General features: G+C 28.0%; 3 protein-coding genes across 3 annotated transcripts in view; all 3 read right to left on the reverse strand.

Moving 5' to 3' along the window:
* Window positions 1-20,421, reverse strand: part of LOC135960450 (3'-5' exonuclease Snipper-like) — a 106,850-nt gene that overhangs the window by 55,245 nt on the left and 31,184 nt on the right. The gene's annotated exons all lie outside the window — the stretch shown is intronic.
* On the reverse strand, window positions 3,695-6,863 carry LOC135961111 (uncharacterized). Its single transcript, XM_065512606.1, has 3 exons — window positions 6,547-6,863; window positions 3,957-4,425; window positions 3,695-3,893 (listed from the first exon to the last, which is right to left on the reverse strand). Exons 1-3 carry the CDS (start codon window positions 6,827-6,829, stop codon window positions 3,800-3,802), a joined length of 846 nt encoding a protein of 281 aa, XP_065368678.1. The 5' UTR covers window positions 6,830-6,863; the 3' UTR covers window positions 3,695-3,799.
* Window positions 13,057-14,087, reverse strand: LOC135961112 (uncharacterized). Its single transcript, XM_065512607.1, has 3 exons — window positions 13,900-14,087; window positions 13,321-13,789; window positions 13,057-13,257 (listed from the first exon to the last, which is right to left on the reverse strand). Exons 1-3 carry the CDS (start codon window positions 14,081-14,083, stop codon window positions 13,164-13,166), a joined length of 747 nt encoding a protein of 248 aa, XP_065368679.1. The 5' UTR covers window positions 14,084-14,087; the 3' UTR covers window positions 13,057-13,163.

Raw genomic sequence — 20,421 nt, forward strand, 5'->3', positions numbered from 1 at the left:
GCCCAGTGTTTTAAAATTTATATTCAAGAAAGTGAAATGAAAATAAATAAAAAAATAAAATATATCTCATAAATCATATTCAAGATCTTTACTGAAATCTGTTATTACACATAAATGGACCAGGAAATATGTTTTAATATGTAAGTATTAGGGATGCCAATCCCGAAATCCCGATCCCGAAAATCCCGGGATTAACAAATCCCGGAAAATTACGAGATTTTTAATATTGTAGGAAGATTTTTGAAGCTCCCAAAATACCTAGAAAGCTAAATTTCAGCATATTTATAATAATTTCGCTTCAAATCCAAACGGATCCAGATTTTTTAATTCCTTGCATTGACATTTTTATCACGATATTAATTATTATAAGACAATTATTAATGTTCAAGTTATTTTCTGAAGGGGACTAGGGACAAATGTAGAACTATTTCCGCAATACTTTACAATATAATTTCAGAGTACATATTTAGAACTGGACCATTTTCAATACCAAACAAACCTTATCAACAGAGAGTATTTGTGGATAATTTTAGACAGCCGACTTCTTTCGTTCGTGTTTTAAAAAGACAGACGGAAATTTTTTGTTATAAAATAAAACAATACTTTTTATTTTTATACCCTTCACCTTCGTGAGAAGGGTATATATAAGTTTGTCATTCCGTTTGTAATTTCTACATTTTTCATTTCCGACCCTATAAAGTATATATATTCTGGATCCTTATAGATAGCGGAGTCGATTAAGCCATGTCCGTCTGTCTGTCTGTCTATCTGTCTGACCGTCTGTCTGTCTGTCTGTCTGTTGAAATCAATTTTCTGAAGACCCCAGATATCTTCGGGATCCAAATCTTCAATAATTCTGTCAGACATGCTTTCGAGAATTTTGCTATTTAAAATCAGCAAAATCGGTCCACAAATGGCTGAGATATGAGGAAAAAACCAAGACAACCTCGATATTTGAACTATTTTTGACCTACATATATCTGGATTACTAAGGCATTAATATAGACAATATGGATATCTAATGATAGATATTTCAAAGACATTTGCAACGTATATAATACCAAAGTAAGTTGGACCTACAATGGGTCAAAATCTGAAAAAAAAAATTTGTAACCCGAATTTTTTTTTTCAAAAAAAATTTAAAAGACAAAAAAAAAAATTTTTTAAATTTAAAAAAAAAATTTTATAATTTTAAAAATTTAAAAAAAAAATTTTATAATTTTAAAAATTTAAAAAAAAAAAATTTTAAAATTTAAGATAACAATCGAAAAAATTTTTTTCAAAAAAATTAAAAAATTAAATTTTGTTTACCTAAAAATATTTAAAATTTTAAGGTATAATTTGGTGAAGGGTATATAAGATTCGGCACAGCCGAATATAGCACTCTTACTTGTTAATATTAATATAGGGAAAATTGTGCAGTTTCAATTTTTAAAAACTTTTATAAATTTTTACACAATTTTTTTTAAAAATCCTCTTACTCAGAATAAATGTGAAATATATTTTGTGTCAAATTTACTTTAATTCAATGCATTAGTTGTAGCTTTGTTTGAAAATAAATTTCGACCCTCCGCAGGTCCGCCATTTCTAAAAAACCATAAAAAGATAGAGCAACATTAAAAAATAAATCAACAAACCTGAACATCTCATCAACTAATAGAGATAACTTACTCAGCTCATTCGGATCATAAATGGATTTTTGGCGATTTTTTTCAAAAAATTTAGACTCGAGGTGATCAACTTTGAGGGGCTATGCACTGGCCCCCATTATCGCTAGGAAATCAACTCGAAATCACCTCAGCTCCAACCATGTGAAATTTCATAAGAATATCTCCAATAGTTCCCAAAAAAAAAGTTTCTAAACCACTGTGTAATGTCGGACTAACCCTCTTTGAGTTATCATTAATTATGTGGAGAAACGTCTAAAAAAATTCATAATTTTAGGGTCGAATGCTTAGCTAATTCAACAACTATTGTGGTAATACAGTGCTGCTTGTTTTTAAAGCGAAATAGCGGTTATTCGATTCACGCACATTTTGTGATAACGCAGTGTTCAATTGTGAATCGATAATACTGTGTAAAACACTGCGTAATTAGTGGATTGTATTTTCAAGATATTTTCTTGTGAAATTTTGTTGGTTAAACAAAATTTTTTAACATTTTGAACAAAAATAAAAGAAAGTATCATTTTAAAAATTATCGTTTCGCCAATCGATCAAATATCCAATAATCCGGCTTGAAGGCCCAAATGTTAAGACACCTAGCTGTGAAATTAACAAAGAAATGTTGTCAAGTTTTTTTTTCAATTTTAGAAATTTTTTTTCAAAAGTTTTATATTTTTGAAATCAAAATAGACCAAATAATATACTTTTCATAATTGCTTTAGAAATCTAAGAGTTAGGATTCAAATTAAATGCCTTCAAAGTTATAAGATTTTGAAAAAAATTTCAATATTTTTTTTTAGGGCCTCATTTTGTGAAACGAAGTGTTCAGAAACGTAAGCAATTTGTATGAAGAATACTGGGAAAAGAGTTTGAAACTTGTATTTTATAGTGTAATGTATTGTTACGAAATTGTATTCGAATTCAAATATAACGATTTTAACGGCTGATTTGAAAGTAGCATAATGCTTTCAAATAACAGTGCTGTAAAACTGTAACATATCTGTGGGCATTGTTGAGTGGAAGCTTTCAGTTGATTTGATCTTAAGTTGGCAACGCTGTATTCGAATATTCAGTTAAAGAACATTGTAGAAAGTACACCACAGATGGCGTATGATCTAGAAAATTCGAACTATGACTATGATAAAGAGTTGTTACAATTTTTAAACTACTAAACGGCTTTTATTTGCAATCAAAAGTATCCGGTTTATTTGAAGGAAATAAACCAGCGTTTTGAAAAGGTTAAAACGTAACAGTATTTATATATTATTTAAAATAACAAAGAATATTATTTTCAAAACTTTTTACAACACCAAAATCGATGCAGAAATGCTGACGTTAGGTTTCAAATTAAATGCCGCCAAAGTTCGAAAACTGAGAAAATTATTTTTAAAATTTTTATATTTTTAACCTTAAAATACACATTATTTCAAAGACCATAGAACGTTATTTTAATAACTTTAAGAAACATCCAAATCAATTTTGAAATGCCGTCATTAGGATTCGTTAAGAGTTAGCAATATTTAGCAATAGCAGATATTTCATATTTATTTACCCTTCATTTTCGGAATTCTTCCGGCTCGGTTGCTATTTCAAATCAAGAAAATCGGCCAACAAATGGCTGAGATATAAGGAAAAAACCAGGACAACCTCGATTTTTGACCTACATATATCTGGATTACTAAGTCATTAATATAGACAATATGGATATCTAATCATAGATATTTCAAAGACCTTTGCAACGACGTATATAAGACCATAGTAAGTTGGACCTGCAATGGGTCAAAATCGGAAAAAATATTTTTTAAGCCGATTTTTTTTTTCACCAAATGTGATAAAAAAACTAAAAAAAAAATTTAAAAATTTAAAAAAAATTTTAAATTTAAAAAACTACTTTGGAAAAAAAGTAGTATTATAGCTTTTTAACTTGTTTTTAGTTAAAATCATAGCATAATAAAAATTTTGCCTTAAAATTTAATTTTTTATTTTAAATCCAAAGAAAATTTCATTAAAAAACTAAAAAAAAAAAAAAATTTTTTAAACTGTTTTTTTATTTTAATTTTAAAATGTATTAATACTCAGTATTGTGATATAAAAATAACTTTAGTATTAATTTAGAAATTCATTTATTTTGTGCTTTAATAAAAGTCTCTTAACACTTCAGGACTTATGCCTTGTCCAAATATTAGATTACTATTACTGAATTCATTACTTCCCGTCACAATATCGATGCTGAAAAAATACAAAAATCATTTTATTAAATTAAATTAAGGAAATTTATTTAAAAAAACCTACTTGTATCTCCTTATTTCTTTAATTTCCTTTCTAATTTCATTGGCAATCTTAGTTATTTCCACTGTTTCAGCTTGTTCTTGAAATTTTTGAGAAAATACTTGCAAAAATGGACTCTCCTTAAAATTTTCATTCATTTCATTGGCTCTAATTGTTATAGACAAACCGAAATTCAGAGTTTTTGATTTTGGTGTTTGGGTTTGAGTTTCCATTTCCATTTTACGTTTATTTATCATTTCGGAGATTTTATTCAATTCTTTATCATCCATATCTCTAACATCCAACAGCTTTTGTATAACAAATAAACGACGCGTATTATATAATGAGGGATTTGTTTCAATTTTGGTAATAATTTCGGAATATAAAAGCACATTTTTTTTATCGGATGTTTCAATAAATTGTTCATATTCACATTTATTGTCCAAAATGATGATAACAATATATTTGTAGAGATCAAAACTGGTGTGAGTTACTGGAAATTGTAAATAGAAGTTAAATAGTTTTAAGGGAAATATACTATAAAACATTTGATATTGTTAGGATTTTGTACAGAATTGGTACATTTTGTTGAAGTAAACAGCTTAACTGAAATATTATTCAGTTAAAATTTTTAAGTTCTCACTTCGTGTTAGTGTTCCTAGAAGCATTATCGAAAGGTACCAATGGAAGCAGGAAAAAGTAAGGGTTAATTTTAATAGAAAAATCGAGAAGTAAAATTAGAAAAAGTCCAAAATCCCTTATTTCTTTAAAAAAAACATATTTTCTACATAATTTTTATTTGAAAGCTTTGAATATAATAATTTTTAGTCATTTTCAAACTTAAAATTGAATTCCTAAAACCTAAGCAAAAATTCCCATTCCGGGGAAGTTATTTATGGCCTAATATTTAATTATTTTATTAAAATTCTTCTTAAAAACTATTTGAAATTACTTTTTGAACAAATTTGCGCTTAAAAATTTAATTCCCAAATACATAACAAAAATCCCCAAAATCCCTTTTAAGTGATTAAGACCTTATTTCTTTAAAAAAACATATTTTCCACTTAATTTTTATTTGAAAGCTTTAAATATAATAATTTTTATTAATTTTCAAACTTAAAATTGAATTCCTAAAACCTAAGCAAAAATTCCCATTCAGGGGAAGTTATTTATGGCCTAATATTTAATTATTTTATTAAAATTCTTCTTAAAAACTATTTGAAATTACTTTTTGAACAAATTTGCGCTTAAAAATTAAATTCCCAAAAACTTAACAAAAATCCCCAAAATCCCTTTTAAGGGATTAAGACCTTATTTCTTTTTAAAAAACATATTTTCCACTTAATTTTTATTTGAAAGCTGTAAATATAATAATTTTGAGTAATTTTCATTCTTAAAATTGAATTCCTAAAACCTAAGCAAAAATTCCCATTCCGGGGAAGTTATTTATGGCCTAATATTTAATTATTTTATTAAAATTCTTCTTAAAAACTATTTGAAATTACTTTTTGAACAAAATTGCGCTTAAAAATTAAATTCCCAAAAACTTAACAAAAATCCCCAAAATCCCTTTTAAGTGATTAAGACCTTATTTCTTTTAAAAAACATATTTTTCCACTTAATTTTTATTTGAAAGCTTTAATATAATAAGTTTTAGTAATTTTCAAACTTAAAATTGAATTCCTAAAACCTAAGCAAAAATCCCCATTCAGGGGAAGTTATTTATGGCCTAATTTTTAATTGTTTTATTAAAATTCTTCTTAAAAACTATTTGAAATTACTTTTTGAACAAATTTGAGCTTAAAAATTAAATTCCCAAAAACATAACAAAAATCCCCAAAATCCCTTTTAAGAGATTAAGACCTTATTTCCTTTAAAAAACATATTTTTCAACTTAATTTTTATGTGAAAGCTTTAAATATAATAATTTTGAGTAATTTTCAGTCTTAAAATTGAATTCCTAAAACCTAAGCAAAAATCCCCATTCAGGGGAAGTTATTTATGGCCTAATATTTAATTATTTTATTAAAATTCTTCTTAAAAACTATTTGAAATTACTTTTTGAACAAATTTGCGCTTAAAAATTAAATTCCCAAAACTTAACAAAAATCCCCAAAATCCCTTTTAAGAGATTAAGACCTTATTTTTTTTAAAAAACATATTTTTCCACTTAATTTTTATTTGAAAGCTTTAAATATAATAATTTTTAGTAATTTTCAAACTTAAAATTGAATTCCTAAAACCTAAGCAAAAATTCCCATTCAGGGGAAGTTATTTATGGCATTATATTTAATTATTTTATTAAAATTCTTCTTAAAAACTATTTGAAATTACTTTTTGAACAAATTTGCGATTAAAAATTAAATTCCCAAAAACTTAACAAAAATCCCCAAAATCCCTTTTAAGGGATTAAGATCTTATTTCTTTTAAAAAACATATTTTTCCACTTAATTTTTATTTGAAAGTTGAAAATTTAATAATTTTGAGTAATTTTCAGGCTTAAAATTGAAGAAAAGGTACCATTAAGTCCCGCTTTGTAAATAATTTAAAATATTCTCTTAAATATCTAGATTAATCCTAGACAATATTTTGTTTTTATTTAATATATACTTACAGCTATCCACGACTTTGAGTAATTCCTGCTCAGACAAATGATTATAAATTTTCACTTTATTCTGAAGTGTTTCCATTGCCACTTTTAACGCCTCAATTTGATCATCGTAATTTTCTACCCAATTAAATATGACTATATTAAAGGAGTTATCTGTTGATGTTGCAACACATCCACTGTTATCATCGCTACTTTGGCTCAAGCTTGAGACGGACATAATTTGCTTCGTATCGCTGATTCTATTCTTGCAGCAGGGTATGAAATTTGTCTCACTATCTGATACCATTTTTCCGTATATTCGCAATCGAACTGATCCAAATAACAACTGGCCTGTTTATATATGACACATAGAAATATATCTTGTAAAAGCATTATAAAAAAGCTTTTTATATAAAAAAGCTTTCTCCCCCCACAATTATTATTAATCATAAACAACAACATACTCGATTGCGTTTTGTCTGGGTAAATAAACAAAGAATGTTTTTATACCCTACACCACCATAGTGGGGCAAAAAATAGACCATAAAATAATTTTTTTTTAAAAAAAGAGCCAAGAACTGGCACTTTATGAAAATTCGATATTCTAAGAGTCCAAAACGGGTTAAAAAATAGTACCCGTAGAACCCTCTATTAATCTTTATATCTACTAAATTAATAGAAATACAATTTTTAATTCATATGCTCCAGAACAATTATGAGTGGAAATCATTTTGGTACTTTTTTGAAATTCGAATTTTCAAGGGGGAAAAATTTTATGTTTTTCTGGTACTTTTTTTTATTGAAATTTTTTGTTTCAATAAAAAAACCAAGAAATATTATTTTCTAACTGTTTTTACTAAAAATTAATATGAAAATTTTCGAAAATTATTTCTAAACACAAGAAAAAAGAGGTGTAAAATCGGACATTTGATATTATGACATAAAAATGAGGTATTTACAATAGATTGCGTATCTTTTGAATGCGGTTTTTGTTTTGAAGGCTACATATCAGTCATTTTTATACCCTTCACCTTCGTGAGAAGGGTATATATAAGTTTGTCATTACGTTTGTAATTTCCACAATATAATTTTTCGACCCTATAAAGTATATATATTTTGGATCCTTATAGATAGCGGAATCGATTATGCCATGTGCGTCTGTCTGTTGAAATCTACTTTCCGAAGCCCCTAAATAACTTACATACACGATTCATACATCAATACTCCGGCTCGGTTGCTATTTAAAATCCAGAAAATCGGTCCACCAGGACAAACTAGATTTTTGACCAATATCTGGATTACTAAGACATTAATATAGACAATATGGATATCTAATGATAGATATTTCAAAGACCTTTGCAATGACGTATATAAGACCATAGTAAGTGGGTCAAAATCGGAAAAAATATTTTTTAACCCAAATTTTTTTTCGCTAAAAATTAAAAAAAAAATTTTAAAATTTAAAAAAAAAAATTTTTAAAAAACCATTCGAAAATATTTTTTTCCAAAACTTACTATGGTCTTATTTGGGGATTTTTGTTATGTTTTTTAGAATTTAATTTTTAAGCGCAAATTTGTTCAATAAGTAATTTCAAATAGTTTTTAAGAAGAATTTTAATAAAATAATTAAATATTAGGCCATAAATAACTTCCCCTGAATGGGGATTTTTGCTTAGGCTTTAGGAATTCAATTTTAAGTTTGAAAATTAATAAAAATTATTATATTTAAAGCTTTCAAATAAAAATTAAGTGGAAAAATATGTTTTTTAAAAGAAATATGGTCTTAATCCCTTAAAAGGGATTTTGGGGATTTTTGTTATGTATTTGGGAATTTAATTTTTAAGGTCCAATTTGTTCAAAAAGTAATTTCAAATAGTTTTTAAGAAGAATTTTAATAAAATAATTAAATATTAGGCCATAAATAACTTCCCCTGAATGGGGATTTTTGCTTAGGTTTTAGGAATTCAATTTTAAGACTGAAAATTACTCAAAATTATTATATTTAAAGCTTTCAAATAAAAATTAAGTGGAAAATATGTTTTTTTTTTAAGAAATAAGGTCTTAATCCCTTAAAGGGGATTTTGGGGATTTTTGTTATGTTTTTGGGAATTTAATTTTTAAGCGCAAATTTGTTCAAAAAGTAATTTCAAGTAGTTTTTAAGAAGAATTTTAATAAAATAATTAAATATTAGGCCATAAATAACTTCCCCTGAATGGGAATTTTTGCTTAGGTTTTAGGAATTAAATTTTAAGGCTGAAAATTACTCAAAATTATTATATTTAAAGCTTTCAAATAAAAATTAAGTGGAAAAATATGTTTTTTAAAAGAAATAAGGTCTTAATCTCTTAAAAGGGATTTTGGGGATTTTTGTTGTGTATTTGGGAATTTAATTTCAAATAGTTTTTAAGAAGAACATTAATAAAATAATTAAATATTAAAATCGGTCCACCAGGACAAACTCGGTTTTTGACCTATATCTGGATTACTAAGTCATTAATATAGACAATATGGATATCTAATAATAGATATTTCAAAGACCTTTGCAACAACGTATATAAGACCATAGTAAGTGGGTCAAAATCGGAAAAAATATTTTTTAACCCTAATTTTTTTTTTCGCAAAAAATTAAAAAAAAATTTTAAAATTTAAAAAAATTTTAAAATTTAAAAAAACCATTCTAAAAATTTTTTTTTTTCAAAAAATTAAAAAAAACTACTTTGGAAAAAAAAAATTTTTGTTTACATAAAAATATTTAAAATTTTTATTTTGAAGTATAATTTGGTGAAGGGTATATAAGATTCGGCCCAGCCGATTATACTTCTTTTAATTGTTTATTTTCAGTTTGTTATTGAACATTATAGTTTAAACAACAGAGATTTTCTTTAGCTTTCAATACTTGGGCAACGTCATTTTTATAATCTTTAAAATAATGGGAACTTCCCAACATTTTTGGTTTGATAAGAAATTGCAACTGAGCTTTCATTTGCACATTTATTTGCTCATACCTTCAGGCCTAAATGTACGCGGATAATTGAATAATTAAAACAAATAATCAAAAAAAAAATTTTCATTCCGTCATTCCGTTTGTAATTTCTACATTTTTCATTTCCGACCCTATAAAATATATATATATTCTGGATCCTTATAGATAGCGGAGTTGATTAAGACATGTCTGTCTGTCTGTTGAAATCAATTTTCTGAAGAACCCTGATATATTCGGGATCCAAATCTTCAATAATTCTGTCAGACATGCTTTCGAGAAGTTTGCTATTTAAAATCAGCAAAATCGGTCCACAAATGGCTGAGATATGAGGAAAAAACCAGGACAACCTCGATTTTTGACCTATATCTGGATTACTAAGTCATTAATATAGACAATATGGAAATCTTATGATAGATATTTCAAAGACATTTGCAACAAAAAAAAAAAAAAATTAAGAAACAAAAAAAATTTTAAAAAATTTAAAAAAAAAAAATTTAAATTTAAAAAACAAAAAAAAATTTTAAAAATTTAAAAAAAACAATTTGAAATTTTTTTTTCCAAAAAATGAAAAAAAACTGAAAAAAAATGTTGGTCACTTAAAAATATTAAAGTTTTTTATTTTGAAGTATAATTTGGTGAAGGGTATATAAGATTCGGCACAGCCGAATATAGCTCTCTTACTTGTTTTTTAAAATTTTAATATTTTTAAAACAAAAAGTCTTGACTCAGTTTATGATTTAGACTTTTAAAAATAAAAATTTCTGAAATACAATTAAAAAAAAAAAAATTCTTGTAACAATTACTATGTATTAGGCTAATGTGGTGGCGAAAATTAAGCGCCCCATTAGTATGCAGTAAGAATTGAATTGAATTTGATTCTGATTACTATTTCGCTATTACCATTATCACCTTGGTTTTGAAACCGAATACATATTTTTATTTGTTTTTTTTTTAGATTTTGTAAACATATAACTATTTACTGAATATTTATTGTTACTTTAAGTACTTGTATTACTATAAATCGCGTATGGTATGTCACGTACCATATCAAATTTCATTTATTATAAAATCATCCAAAGATTGTTTTTATTAAAATATGACGGATTGTAAAGGAAAAATATTTGCTTTAGTGTAAGAAGTTAAAAGAAAAGAAGAAAAGAAGCGAACAAGTACAAATGTCACGTACGATGACATGTAATTTGTCCATATGTAATTGAAAATCGTTTTAATGCAATTAAAAATGATGTGTAAAGTTTATATTTCCTTTTTATACCCTTCACCATGATTGAAGTGGCAAGGCTGGTTCATTTGCGACCCCATAAAGTAGAAGGGTAGACGAATACAACGATTACTCCAAAAGTAACAAAACTTTGTCATTTGACAATTAATGGAAATAAAATTGAAGTTATTTAATTCACAATAATTCAGGCTTTCAAAAAATGTATACAAATATTAGACATTTAAAAAAAATTCTAAATTTAATGCCGCCAAAAGTTGAAAAATTTTGCAAATTAGTTCAAAACTTAAATTTCTTTTCTCAGTAAAAATAACACAACTTTATCATTTGACAATTAATTTAAATAAAATCAAAGTTATTTTATTCACAATAATTCAGGCTTTCAAAAAATGTATACAAATATTAGGCATTTCAAACAAAATTTCTAAATGATTAAATTTCTAATTTATAAAATTTATTTCTCACAATTTGGTTCAAAATTTTAATTTCTCTTTTTAGGAATAGTAACAAATTTTTAATAATGTGACAGTTAATGGAAATAAAATTGAGGTTATGTTATTCATAATAGTTGAGGCTTTCAATAAAGGTATACAATTATTAGGCTTTTGGAATAAAATTTTTAAATTAGAGGACCTCAAAGTTGAAAAATGTAGAAAAATTGTTTATTAAAAATCTTAATTTCTTTTCTAAGAAAAATTAAGATAAATTTAAAATTTGTCTAGCAATTTATATAGAAATTAACTTATTTTATTCACAATAATTCAGATTATTGAAAAATTTATAAAAATATTATGCATTTTAAACAAAATTTCTAAATTAATTGCCGCCAAACTTGAAAAATTTAGAATTTTTTTTTTAAAAATTTTTATATTTTTGAAATCAAAATTGATGATTTTTATTTAGTTTATATTGTTACGAAATTGTGCTTGAATTCAAATATAACGATTTTAACGGCTGATTTAAAAGTAGCCTAATGCTTTCAAATAACAGTGCTGTAATAGCAAACTGTAACATATCTGTGGGCATTATTAAATAAAAGCTTTCAGTTGACCATTGATCGTAAGTTGGCAACGCTGTTTGTTGCGACCGTATATTCGAATTCGAATATTCAGTTAAAGAACATTGTAGAAAGTACACCACAGATGGCGTATGATTAGAAAGCTCTAGACAGTTAAATAGAAATCTAGAGTGCAGATGGCAGTCTTATAAATAGTGGCAGAGGTTGCAGTCGTGAGTGAGTTTATCAGAGAAGCTTTTCGAATAAACAACAACTGCTGTGTTTTTCAAGTGAATTCGTGTACATTATAAAGTGTGTCTGTATTTCTGCGAATTTATAAACGTGTATAAAAGGAAACATTGAGTGACTATTTAATTCTGTTGTTGTACATTTTAAATAAATAAAGAGTTGTTACAATTTTTAAACTACTAAACGGCTTTTATTTGCAATCAAAAGTATCCGGTTTATTTAAAGGAAATAAATCAACGTTTTGAAAAGGTTAAAACGGAACAATTAGAAATGGCGGCATTAGGATTCGTTAAGAGAGCAAAGTCATAACTAAGTCCTGAATTTGGCAATATTTTTAAAATTTCAAAAACTTATGTTGCCTTAAAATTCAATTTTTATGTTAAATCCAACGAAAATTTCATTAAAAAACTCAATTTTTTTTTTTTTGTTAAAAAATAAATTATCAATAAATTATCCTTCTCACGAAGGTGAAGGGTATAAAAATGACAGATATGTAGCCTTCAAAATGACATCTTAGTTATTAAAAACAAAACCCGCATTCAAAAGATACGCAATCTATTGTAAATTTTAAATATTTTTTAAATATCAAAAGTCCGATTTTACCCCTCTTTTTTCCTGCGTATAGAAATAATTTTCGAAAATTTTCATATTAATTTTTAGTAAAAACAGCAATTAGAAAATAATATTTCTTGGTCCTTTTATTGAAATAAAAAATTTTAATACAAAAAAAAAGTACCAGAAAAAGATACAATTTTTCCCCCTTGAAAATTCGAATTTCAAAAAAGTACCAAAATGATTTCCACTCATAATTTTTCTGGATCATATGAATTAAAAATTTTATTTCTATGTTTATTAATTTAGTAGATATAGATAGGTTAATAGAGGGTTCTACTGGTACTATTTTTATCCGTTTTGGCCTCTTATCGAATTTTAAAAAAGTACCAGCCATATGTTGGCTCTTTTTTTATTAAAATTTTATTTCTAGGTCTATTCATTGGTCGTTTTAATCTCCTTGGCGTTCAAATTTCATTAAAAAACTCAATTTGTTTTTTCACAAAAAAAAAAAATTTTTTTTAAAACTGTTTTTTTATTTTAATTTTAAAATGTATTAACACTCAGTATTGTGATATAAAATTAACTTTAGTACTAATTTAGAAATTCATTAATTTTTGCTTTAAAAAAAGTCTCTTAACGCTTCAGAACTTATGCATTCACCAAATATTAGTTCACTATTACTGAATTCATTACTTCCCGTCACAATATCGATGCTGAAAAAATACAAAAATCATTTTATTAAATCAAATTAAGGAGATTTATTAAAAAAAACCTACTTGTATCCAATTTTTTCTTTAATTTCCTTTCTAATTTCATTGGCAATCTTAGTTATTTCCACTGTTTCAGCTTGTTCTTGAAATTTTTGAGAAAATACTTGCAAAAATGGACTCTCCTTAAAATTTTCATTCATTTCATTGGCTCTAATTGTTATAGACAAACCGAAATTCAGAGTTTTTGATTTTGGTGTTTGGGTTTGAGTTTCCATTTCCATTTTACGTTTATTTATCATTTCGGAGATTTTATTCAATTCTTTATCCTCCATATCTCTAACATCCAACAGCTTTTGTATAACAAATAAACGACGCATATTATGTAATGAGGGATTTGTTTCAATTTTGGTAATAATTTCGGAATATAAAAGCACATTTTTTTTATCGGATGTTTGAATAAATTGTTCATATTCACATCTATTGTCCAAAATGATGATAGCAATATAGTTGTAGGTTCCGAAACTGGTGTAAGTTACTGGAAATTGAAAAAGTAATATTAGAAAAAGTACCATTAAGTTGTCCTTTGTAAATAATTTGAAATATTAGTCCTAGATAATATTTTGTTTTTATTTAATCTGTACTTACAGCTATCCACAACTTTTACTAATTCCTGCTCAGACAAATGATTATATATTTTCACTTTATTGTGAAGACTTGCCATTGCCTTCTCTAATATATTAACTTGTTCATCGTAGTTTTTAACCCAATTAAATATGAATGTATTAAAGCAGCTATCAACGCTACTTTGGCTTGTGCTTGAGGCAGACATAATTCGTTTCGTACTGATTGTTCTATGGCCGCGTAAATTCGCAAACGAACTGATTCAAATAACTACTTGCCTGCTTATATATGAAGGTTTATTTTTAGCCTCAATAATTAATCATAAACAAAATCTTACTGGATGGAGTTATTTGTATTTCTCTGAATAAAGATAACCAATGTGTGAATGTTTGATGGTTTGTTTGTTTGTTTGTTTGAAACAAGCAAAGTTTAACAAGCAAGTTGCCGCAACCTCAAAATATTTTTAACCAAATTTTTATACCCTTCACCTTAAGTTTGTTATTCCGTTTGTAATTTCAACAATATAATATAAAGTATATATACTATAAAGTATATATGTATATTCTGGATCCTTATAGATAGCGGAGTCCATTAAGCCATATCTGTCTGTTGAAATCAACTTTCCGAATCCTCCAAATAACTTACATACACGATTCATACATCAATATCTCCGGAATTCTTCCGGAAATTCAATTAGAGAAAATTGGTCCACGAATGGCTGAGACATAACGAAAAAAAACCAGGACAACCTCGATTTGGGCAAAACTGGGAGACACGGGTATTTTTTTTTGGTCTTTTATCACGTAGTGGTGTCCGTATATGGTTATATTTCCATGACTCAAAACATTTTATTAAAATCGGGCTATTAGAAGTTACAGATTTTTCTCCGTTATTTATGGATCGATTTTGCTGATTTTAAATAGCAAACTTCTCGAAAGCATGCCTGACAGAATTATTGAAGATTTGGATCCCGAAGATATCTGGGGCCTTCAGAAAATTTATTTCAACAGACAGACGGACATGGCTTAATCGACTCCGCTATCTATAAGGATCCAGAATATATATACTTTATAAGGTCGGAAATGAAAAATTCATGTCTGACAGAATTATTGAAGATTTGGATCCCAAAGATATCTGGGGTCTTCAGAAAATTGATTTCAACAGACGGACGGACGGAAGGGTATAATGACAGGAAATATGGTCACACGAAGTAAAGCGGAGATGGACCTCATTCCAAACATATAAGAGTGGATGGAGAGAACTCACTGAGAGAACGACTGGAAGCATTGTGAGAAATATGTACATAAACACAGATAAGCAGTTATTTTGGGCTCGGAATCCAGATGTTGCCAGAAAGATGGCAAAAGTTCATAGCAAACAACTGTTACAAATCTTTTAAAATAAAAGCTGAAAATACCGCAATTTTAAGTCATACAACCAATATATAGATGATTGATTAAAACGAGTTACGAATTCTTAAACTGATTTTTTATGTATGTATAAGAGATGAAGATTCTAAAGAATTAATTCTTAATTCAAAATCAAAATTCCGCTTCAAATGGCGGGTTTCCAATACTTGGGCAACACTATTTTATAATTTTCAAAATAATCTGGACTATAGCTCAGTCTATAGTCTGGACTATAGCTCAGTCTATAGTCAGGACTATAGCTCAGTCTATAGTCAGGACTATAGCTCAGTCTATAGTCTGGACTATAGCTCAGTCTATAGTCTGGACTATAGCTCAGTCTATAGTCTGGACTACAGCTCAGTCTATAGTCAGGACTATAGCTCAGTCTATAGTCAGGACTATAGCTCAGTCTATAGTCAGGACTATAGCTCAGTCTATAGTCAGGACTATAGCTCAGTCTATAGTCAGGACTATAGCTCAGTCTATAGTCTGGACTATAGCTCAGTCTATAGTCTGGACTATAGCTCAGTCTATAGTCTGGACTATAGCTCAGTCTATAGTCAGGACTAAGCTCAGTCTATAGTCAGGACTATAGCTCAGTCTATAGTCAGGACTATAGCTCAGTCCAAGGCGAATCTAATAAGGTGACCTCACGAGAACAGCTGATTACAGAACTAACACGCGATAATGTCAAACTGCATATATAAAAAATATTCGCCGGAACGCCATTATGTCAAACTCCATATATAAAAAATAAGTGAATTCGCCTGTATTTATTTCAATTCGCCACAGCTGTCACCTTGTTAAATACGCCTTGGCTCAGTCTATAGTCAGGACTATAGCTCAGTCTATAGTCAGGACTATAGCTCAGTCTATAGTCTGGACTATAGCTCAGTCTATAGTCTGGACTATAGCTCAGTCCATAGTCAGGACTATAGCTCAGTCTATAGTCAGGACTATAGCTCAGTCTATAGTCAGGACTATAGCTCAGTCTATAGTCAGGACTATAGCTCAGTCTATAGTCAGGACTATAGCTCAGTCTATAGTCAGGACTATAGCTCAGTCTATAGTCAGGACTATAGCTCAGTCTATAGTCTGGACTATAGCTCAGTCTATAGTCTGGACTATAGCTCAGTCTATAGTCTGGACTATAGCTCAGTCCATAGTCAGGACTATAGCTCAGTCTATAGTCAGGACTATAGCTCAGTCTATAGTCAGGACTATAGCTCAGTCTATAGTCTGGACTATAGCTCAGTCTATAGTCTGGACTATAGCTCAGTCTATAGTCAGGACTATAGCTCAGTCTATAGTCAGGACTATAGCTCAGTCTATAGTCTGGACTATAGCTCAGTCTATAGTCTGGACTACAGCTCAGTCTATAGTCTGGACTACAGCTCAGTCTATAGTCAGGACTATAGCTCAGTCTATAGTCAGGACTATAGCTCAGTCTATAGTCAGGACTATAGCTCAGTCTATAGTCAGGACTATAGCTCAGTCCAAGGCGAATCTAATTAGGTGACCTCACGAGAACAGCTGATTACAGAACTAACACGCGATAATGTCAAACTGCATATATAAAAAATATTCGCCGGAACGCCATTATGTCAAACTCCATATATAAAAAATAAGTGAATTCGCCTGTATTTATTTCAATTCGCCACAGCTGTCACCTTGTTAAATACGCCTTGGCTCAGTCTATAGTCAGGACTATAGCTCAGTCTATAGTCAGGACTATAGCTCAGTCTATAGTCAGGACTATAGCTCAGTCTATAGTCAGGACTATAGCTCAGTCTATAGTCTGGACTATAGCTCAGTCTATAGTCTGGACTATAGCTCAGTCTATAGTCTGGACTATAGCTGAGTCTATAGTCTGGACTATAGCTCAGTCTATAGTCTGGACTATAGCTCAGTCTATAGTCTGGACTATAGCTCAGTCTATAGTCTGGACTATAGCACAGTCTATAGTCTGGACTATAGCTCAGTCTATAGTATGGGCTATAGCTCAGTCTATAGTCTGGGCTATAGCTCAGTCTCTTATTTTTTGTTGATAAGAAATTGCAATGTAGCCATCATTTGCACATTTATTTGCCAATTTCTTCATGCTAATTTGCATTCAGAGATCATACAAATGCACGTAGCATTGTACTATGAAATCACTAGGGTGTGGATTAATATTGTAATGCATGTTTTTTAAAATGCAAATTTATCCGAATGACACATTTCGCTATAAAATGTCATCGATTTGTTAGGGCATATTATTACATATTTTATTGATAATGCATATTTACATTTTACTTTTTTGCAATTTCTTATCAACAGAAAAACTGTTGGGAAGTTTCCTTTATTTTGAAGATTATAAAATAGTGTTGGCAAAGTATTCTTGAATAAAGAATTCATTCTTTGGAAACTTCAGCTCTTATACATAAAAAAACTAACGTTACTGGAGGACTGACTTATTCAACATTGCCCAGATCAAGTGCCAAAAGTTAGAGACATGAAATTTAGGTTTAGGGGGTAAAAACGGGTAAATTCGGTAACCTTATATACTTTAAACTAATATAGATACAACAAAAGTTTAAAATGCAAATTTATCTATATAAAAAAATAGAAGACTGGTGTTTGGTACTTTTTCCAAATTGGTAACTTTTAGGGGAGTAAATGAGGAAAAACTATATTTTGGTCCTTTTGTTTGGCTATCCCCTGTATCCTTTAAACCAAAAAAACATAGAAATAGATTTAAAATTGTATTCATTACTTATTAAAAAATAACATATGAATATAAGTTTGGTACTTTTTGGAAATTCAAACAATTAAGTGGTAAAAACTTTATTTACTTTATTTACTTTTGGTACTTTTTCCATTAAATAATCTTATTCTATAAATTAACACAGACATATGAATATTTTATTATGATCTTCCGCAACGATACTGAAATTTATTTAAACAAATTTTTTATCATTTCATTGGGTACAAAATAAAGTACCAAAAAAGGGGGAAAAACGGAAAAAACATATATTTTTTCGAAAATATAAAAACAATTTTAAACATTGGTTCCTGTAGTCATACAAAAAGTTAACTTTGGTAAAAGGTATTAACGATTCAGCATAGCGGAATATAAAACTCTTATTTGAGGAGCCGCAGAACAAAAGGTACTTTTTTGAAAAATTTAAAATTTTTGGAAATTGATTTTTTCTAGAGAATTTCAACCCAAATATTATAAAAATACCAAAAAAACAATTTGTAAAAAAAATTCGAAAAAGTATCTTTTGCTCTGAGGCTCCTCAATTTGTTTATAATTAAAAAATATCTTTTAATTTGTGCATAATGGCCACTCTGTGATTTAACACTGCAAAAGCTTTAATTATGTGAATGGAACTTTTGTCAACATTATGAGCTTTTGTTTAACATGAAGATAGATAACATTAATATTTTCTAACATTTTCGACAGGGATGGAGAATTAGATAAACTGTTGAATGGTATATTTGAATATTTAAGAAATTTCTATAGAAAATTGTCTTTTTGAGACAAATTTCTATAGAAAATTGTCTTTTTGAGACAAATTTCTATAGAAAATTGTCTTTTTGAGACAAATTTCTATAGGAAATTGTCTTTTTGAGACAAATTTCTATAGAAAATTGTCTTTTTGAGACAAATTTCTATAGAAAATTGTCTTTTTGAGACAAATTTCTATAGAAAATTGTCTTTTTGAGACAAATTTCTATAGAAAATTGTCTTTTTGAGACAAATTTCTATAGAAAATTGTCTTTTTGAGACAAATTTCTATAGAAAATTCTTTTTGAGACAAAAAATTGTCAAAAAGACAATTTTCTATAGAAATTTGTCTCAAAAAGACATTTTTCTATAGAAATTTGTCTCAAAAAGACAATTTTCTATAGAAATTTGTCTCAAAAAGACAATTTTCTATAGAAATTTGTCTCAAAAAGACAATTTTCTATAGAAATTTGTCTCAAAAAGACAATTTTCTATAGAAATTTGTCTCAAAAAGACAATTTTCTATAGAAATTTGTCTCAGAAACACAATTTTCTATAGAAATTTGTCTCAATAAGACAATTTTCTATAGAAATGTGTCTTAAAAAGACAATTTTCTATAGAAATGTGTCTTAAAAAGACAATTTTCTATAGAAATGTGTCTTAAAAAGACAATTTTCTATAGAAATGTGTCTTAAAAAGACAATTTTCTATAGAAATGTGTCTTAAAAAGACAATTTTCTATAGAAATGTGTCTTAAAAAGACAATTTTCTATAGAAATTTGTCTCAAACAGACACTTTGAAATTTGTCTCAAAAATACACTTTCCTATATTGTATACGTGTATATTTGCTGTAAAATAACTCACCATTACTCATAAACTTTTGCCAACAATTCCACCTAACCACCCCTATTTTCCTCACACCATTAAACCTTAACCGTTTCAAATGCTTTCCCCTCTTTTAGTACTGTGCCCAAACAGCTGTTAATCCTTTTTAGTCACAACAAAAATGTAAACAAACTTTTTAACACAAAGCACAAGAGCAAAAACCAAATGTAAACAGAGAATTATAAAAAGAAAACCAGAGAGAGAGAGTAGCCTCTGGAAAAGCTTTACCGTTACATGTGTATGAACCGTTAATGTAAAAATGTTTATCATTTATAAATACGGGCTGATTTTCCAGCATCAAATTTAGTTGACTGTTAACTCGCGTACGGTATGGTTTTATTTGTTGGTGCTCTCATTACATGTGTATCTAACAAATTCCAAAGGATTACGGTTTTAATAATTGAAAGAAATAGAAAATAAAAAGCAGACTAACTAACGGTATCTTAAGAATGCTAAATAGGCGGTTGTGTGTGCGTGTATTTTTGTCGGTTTATTGATACTTTTTCACTCACTCACGCAGTCATCACTTTAAACTAGAGAGCTTTTCTTTGGTTGTTGTTTTTATGATTTGTTACTTTCGTGTACATTCTTGTTCATGTTTTTGGCTGTTCGTTTTCAGTAAAAGAAGAAGAATTTTGCGAAATAAACAACAGCAACAACAACAACAACAACAACAAATAAAAGAATAACGGTTAGACGTGCTAATCCTCCTTGTTGAATACTTTATGTTGTTTTAATCAGTTATGTTGGAACTTTC

Source organism: Calliphora vicina, chromosome 5 (assembly GCF_958450345.1).
Source record: "Calliphora vicina chromosome 5, idCalVici1.1, whole genome shotgun sequence".
NCBI lineage: Eukaryota > Metazoa > Arthropoda > Insecta > Diptera > Calliphoridae > Calliphora > Calliphora vicina.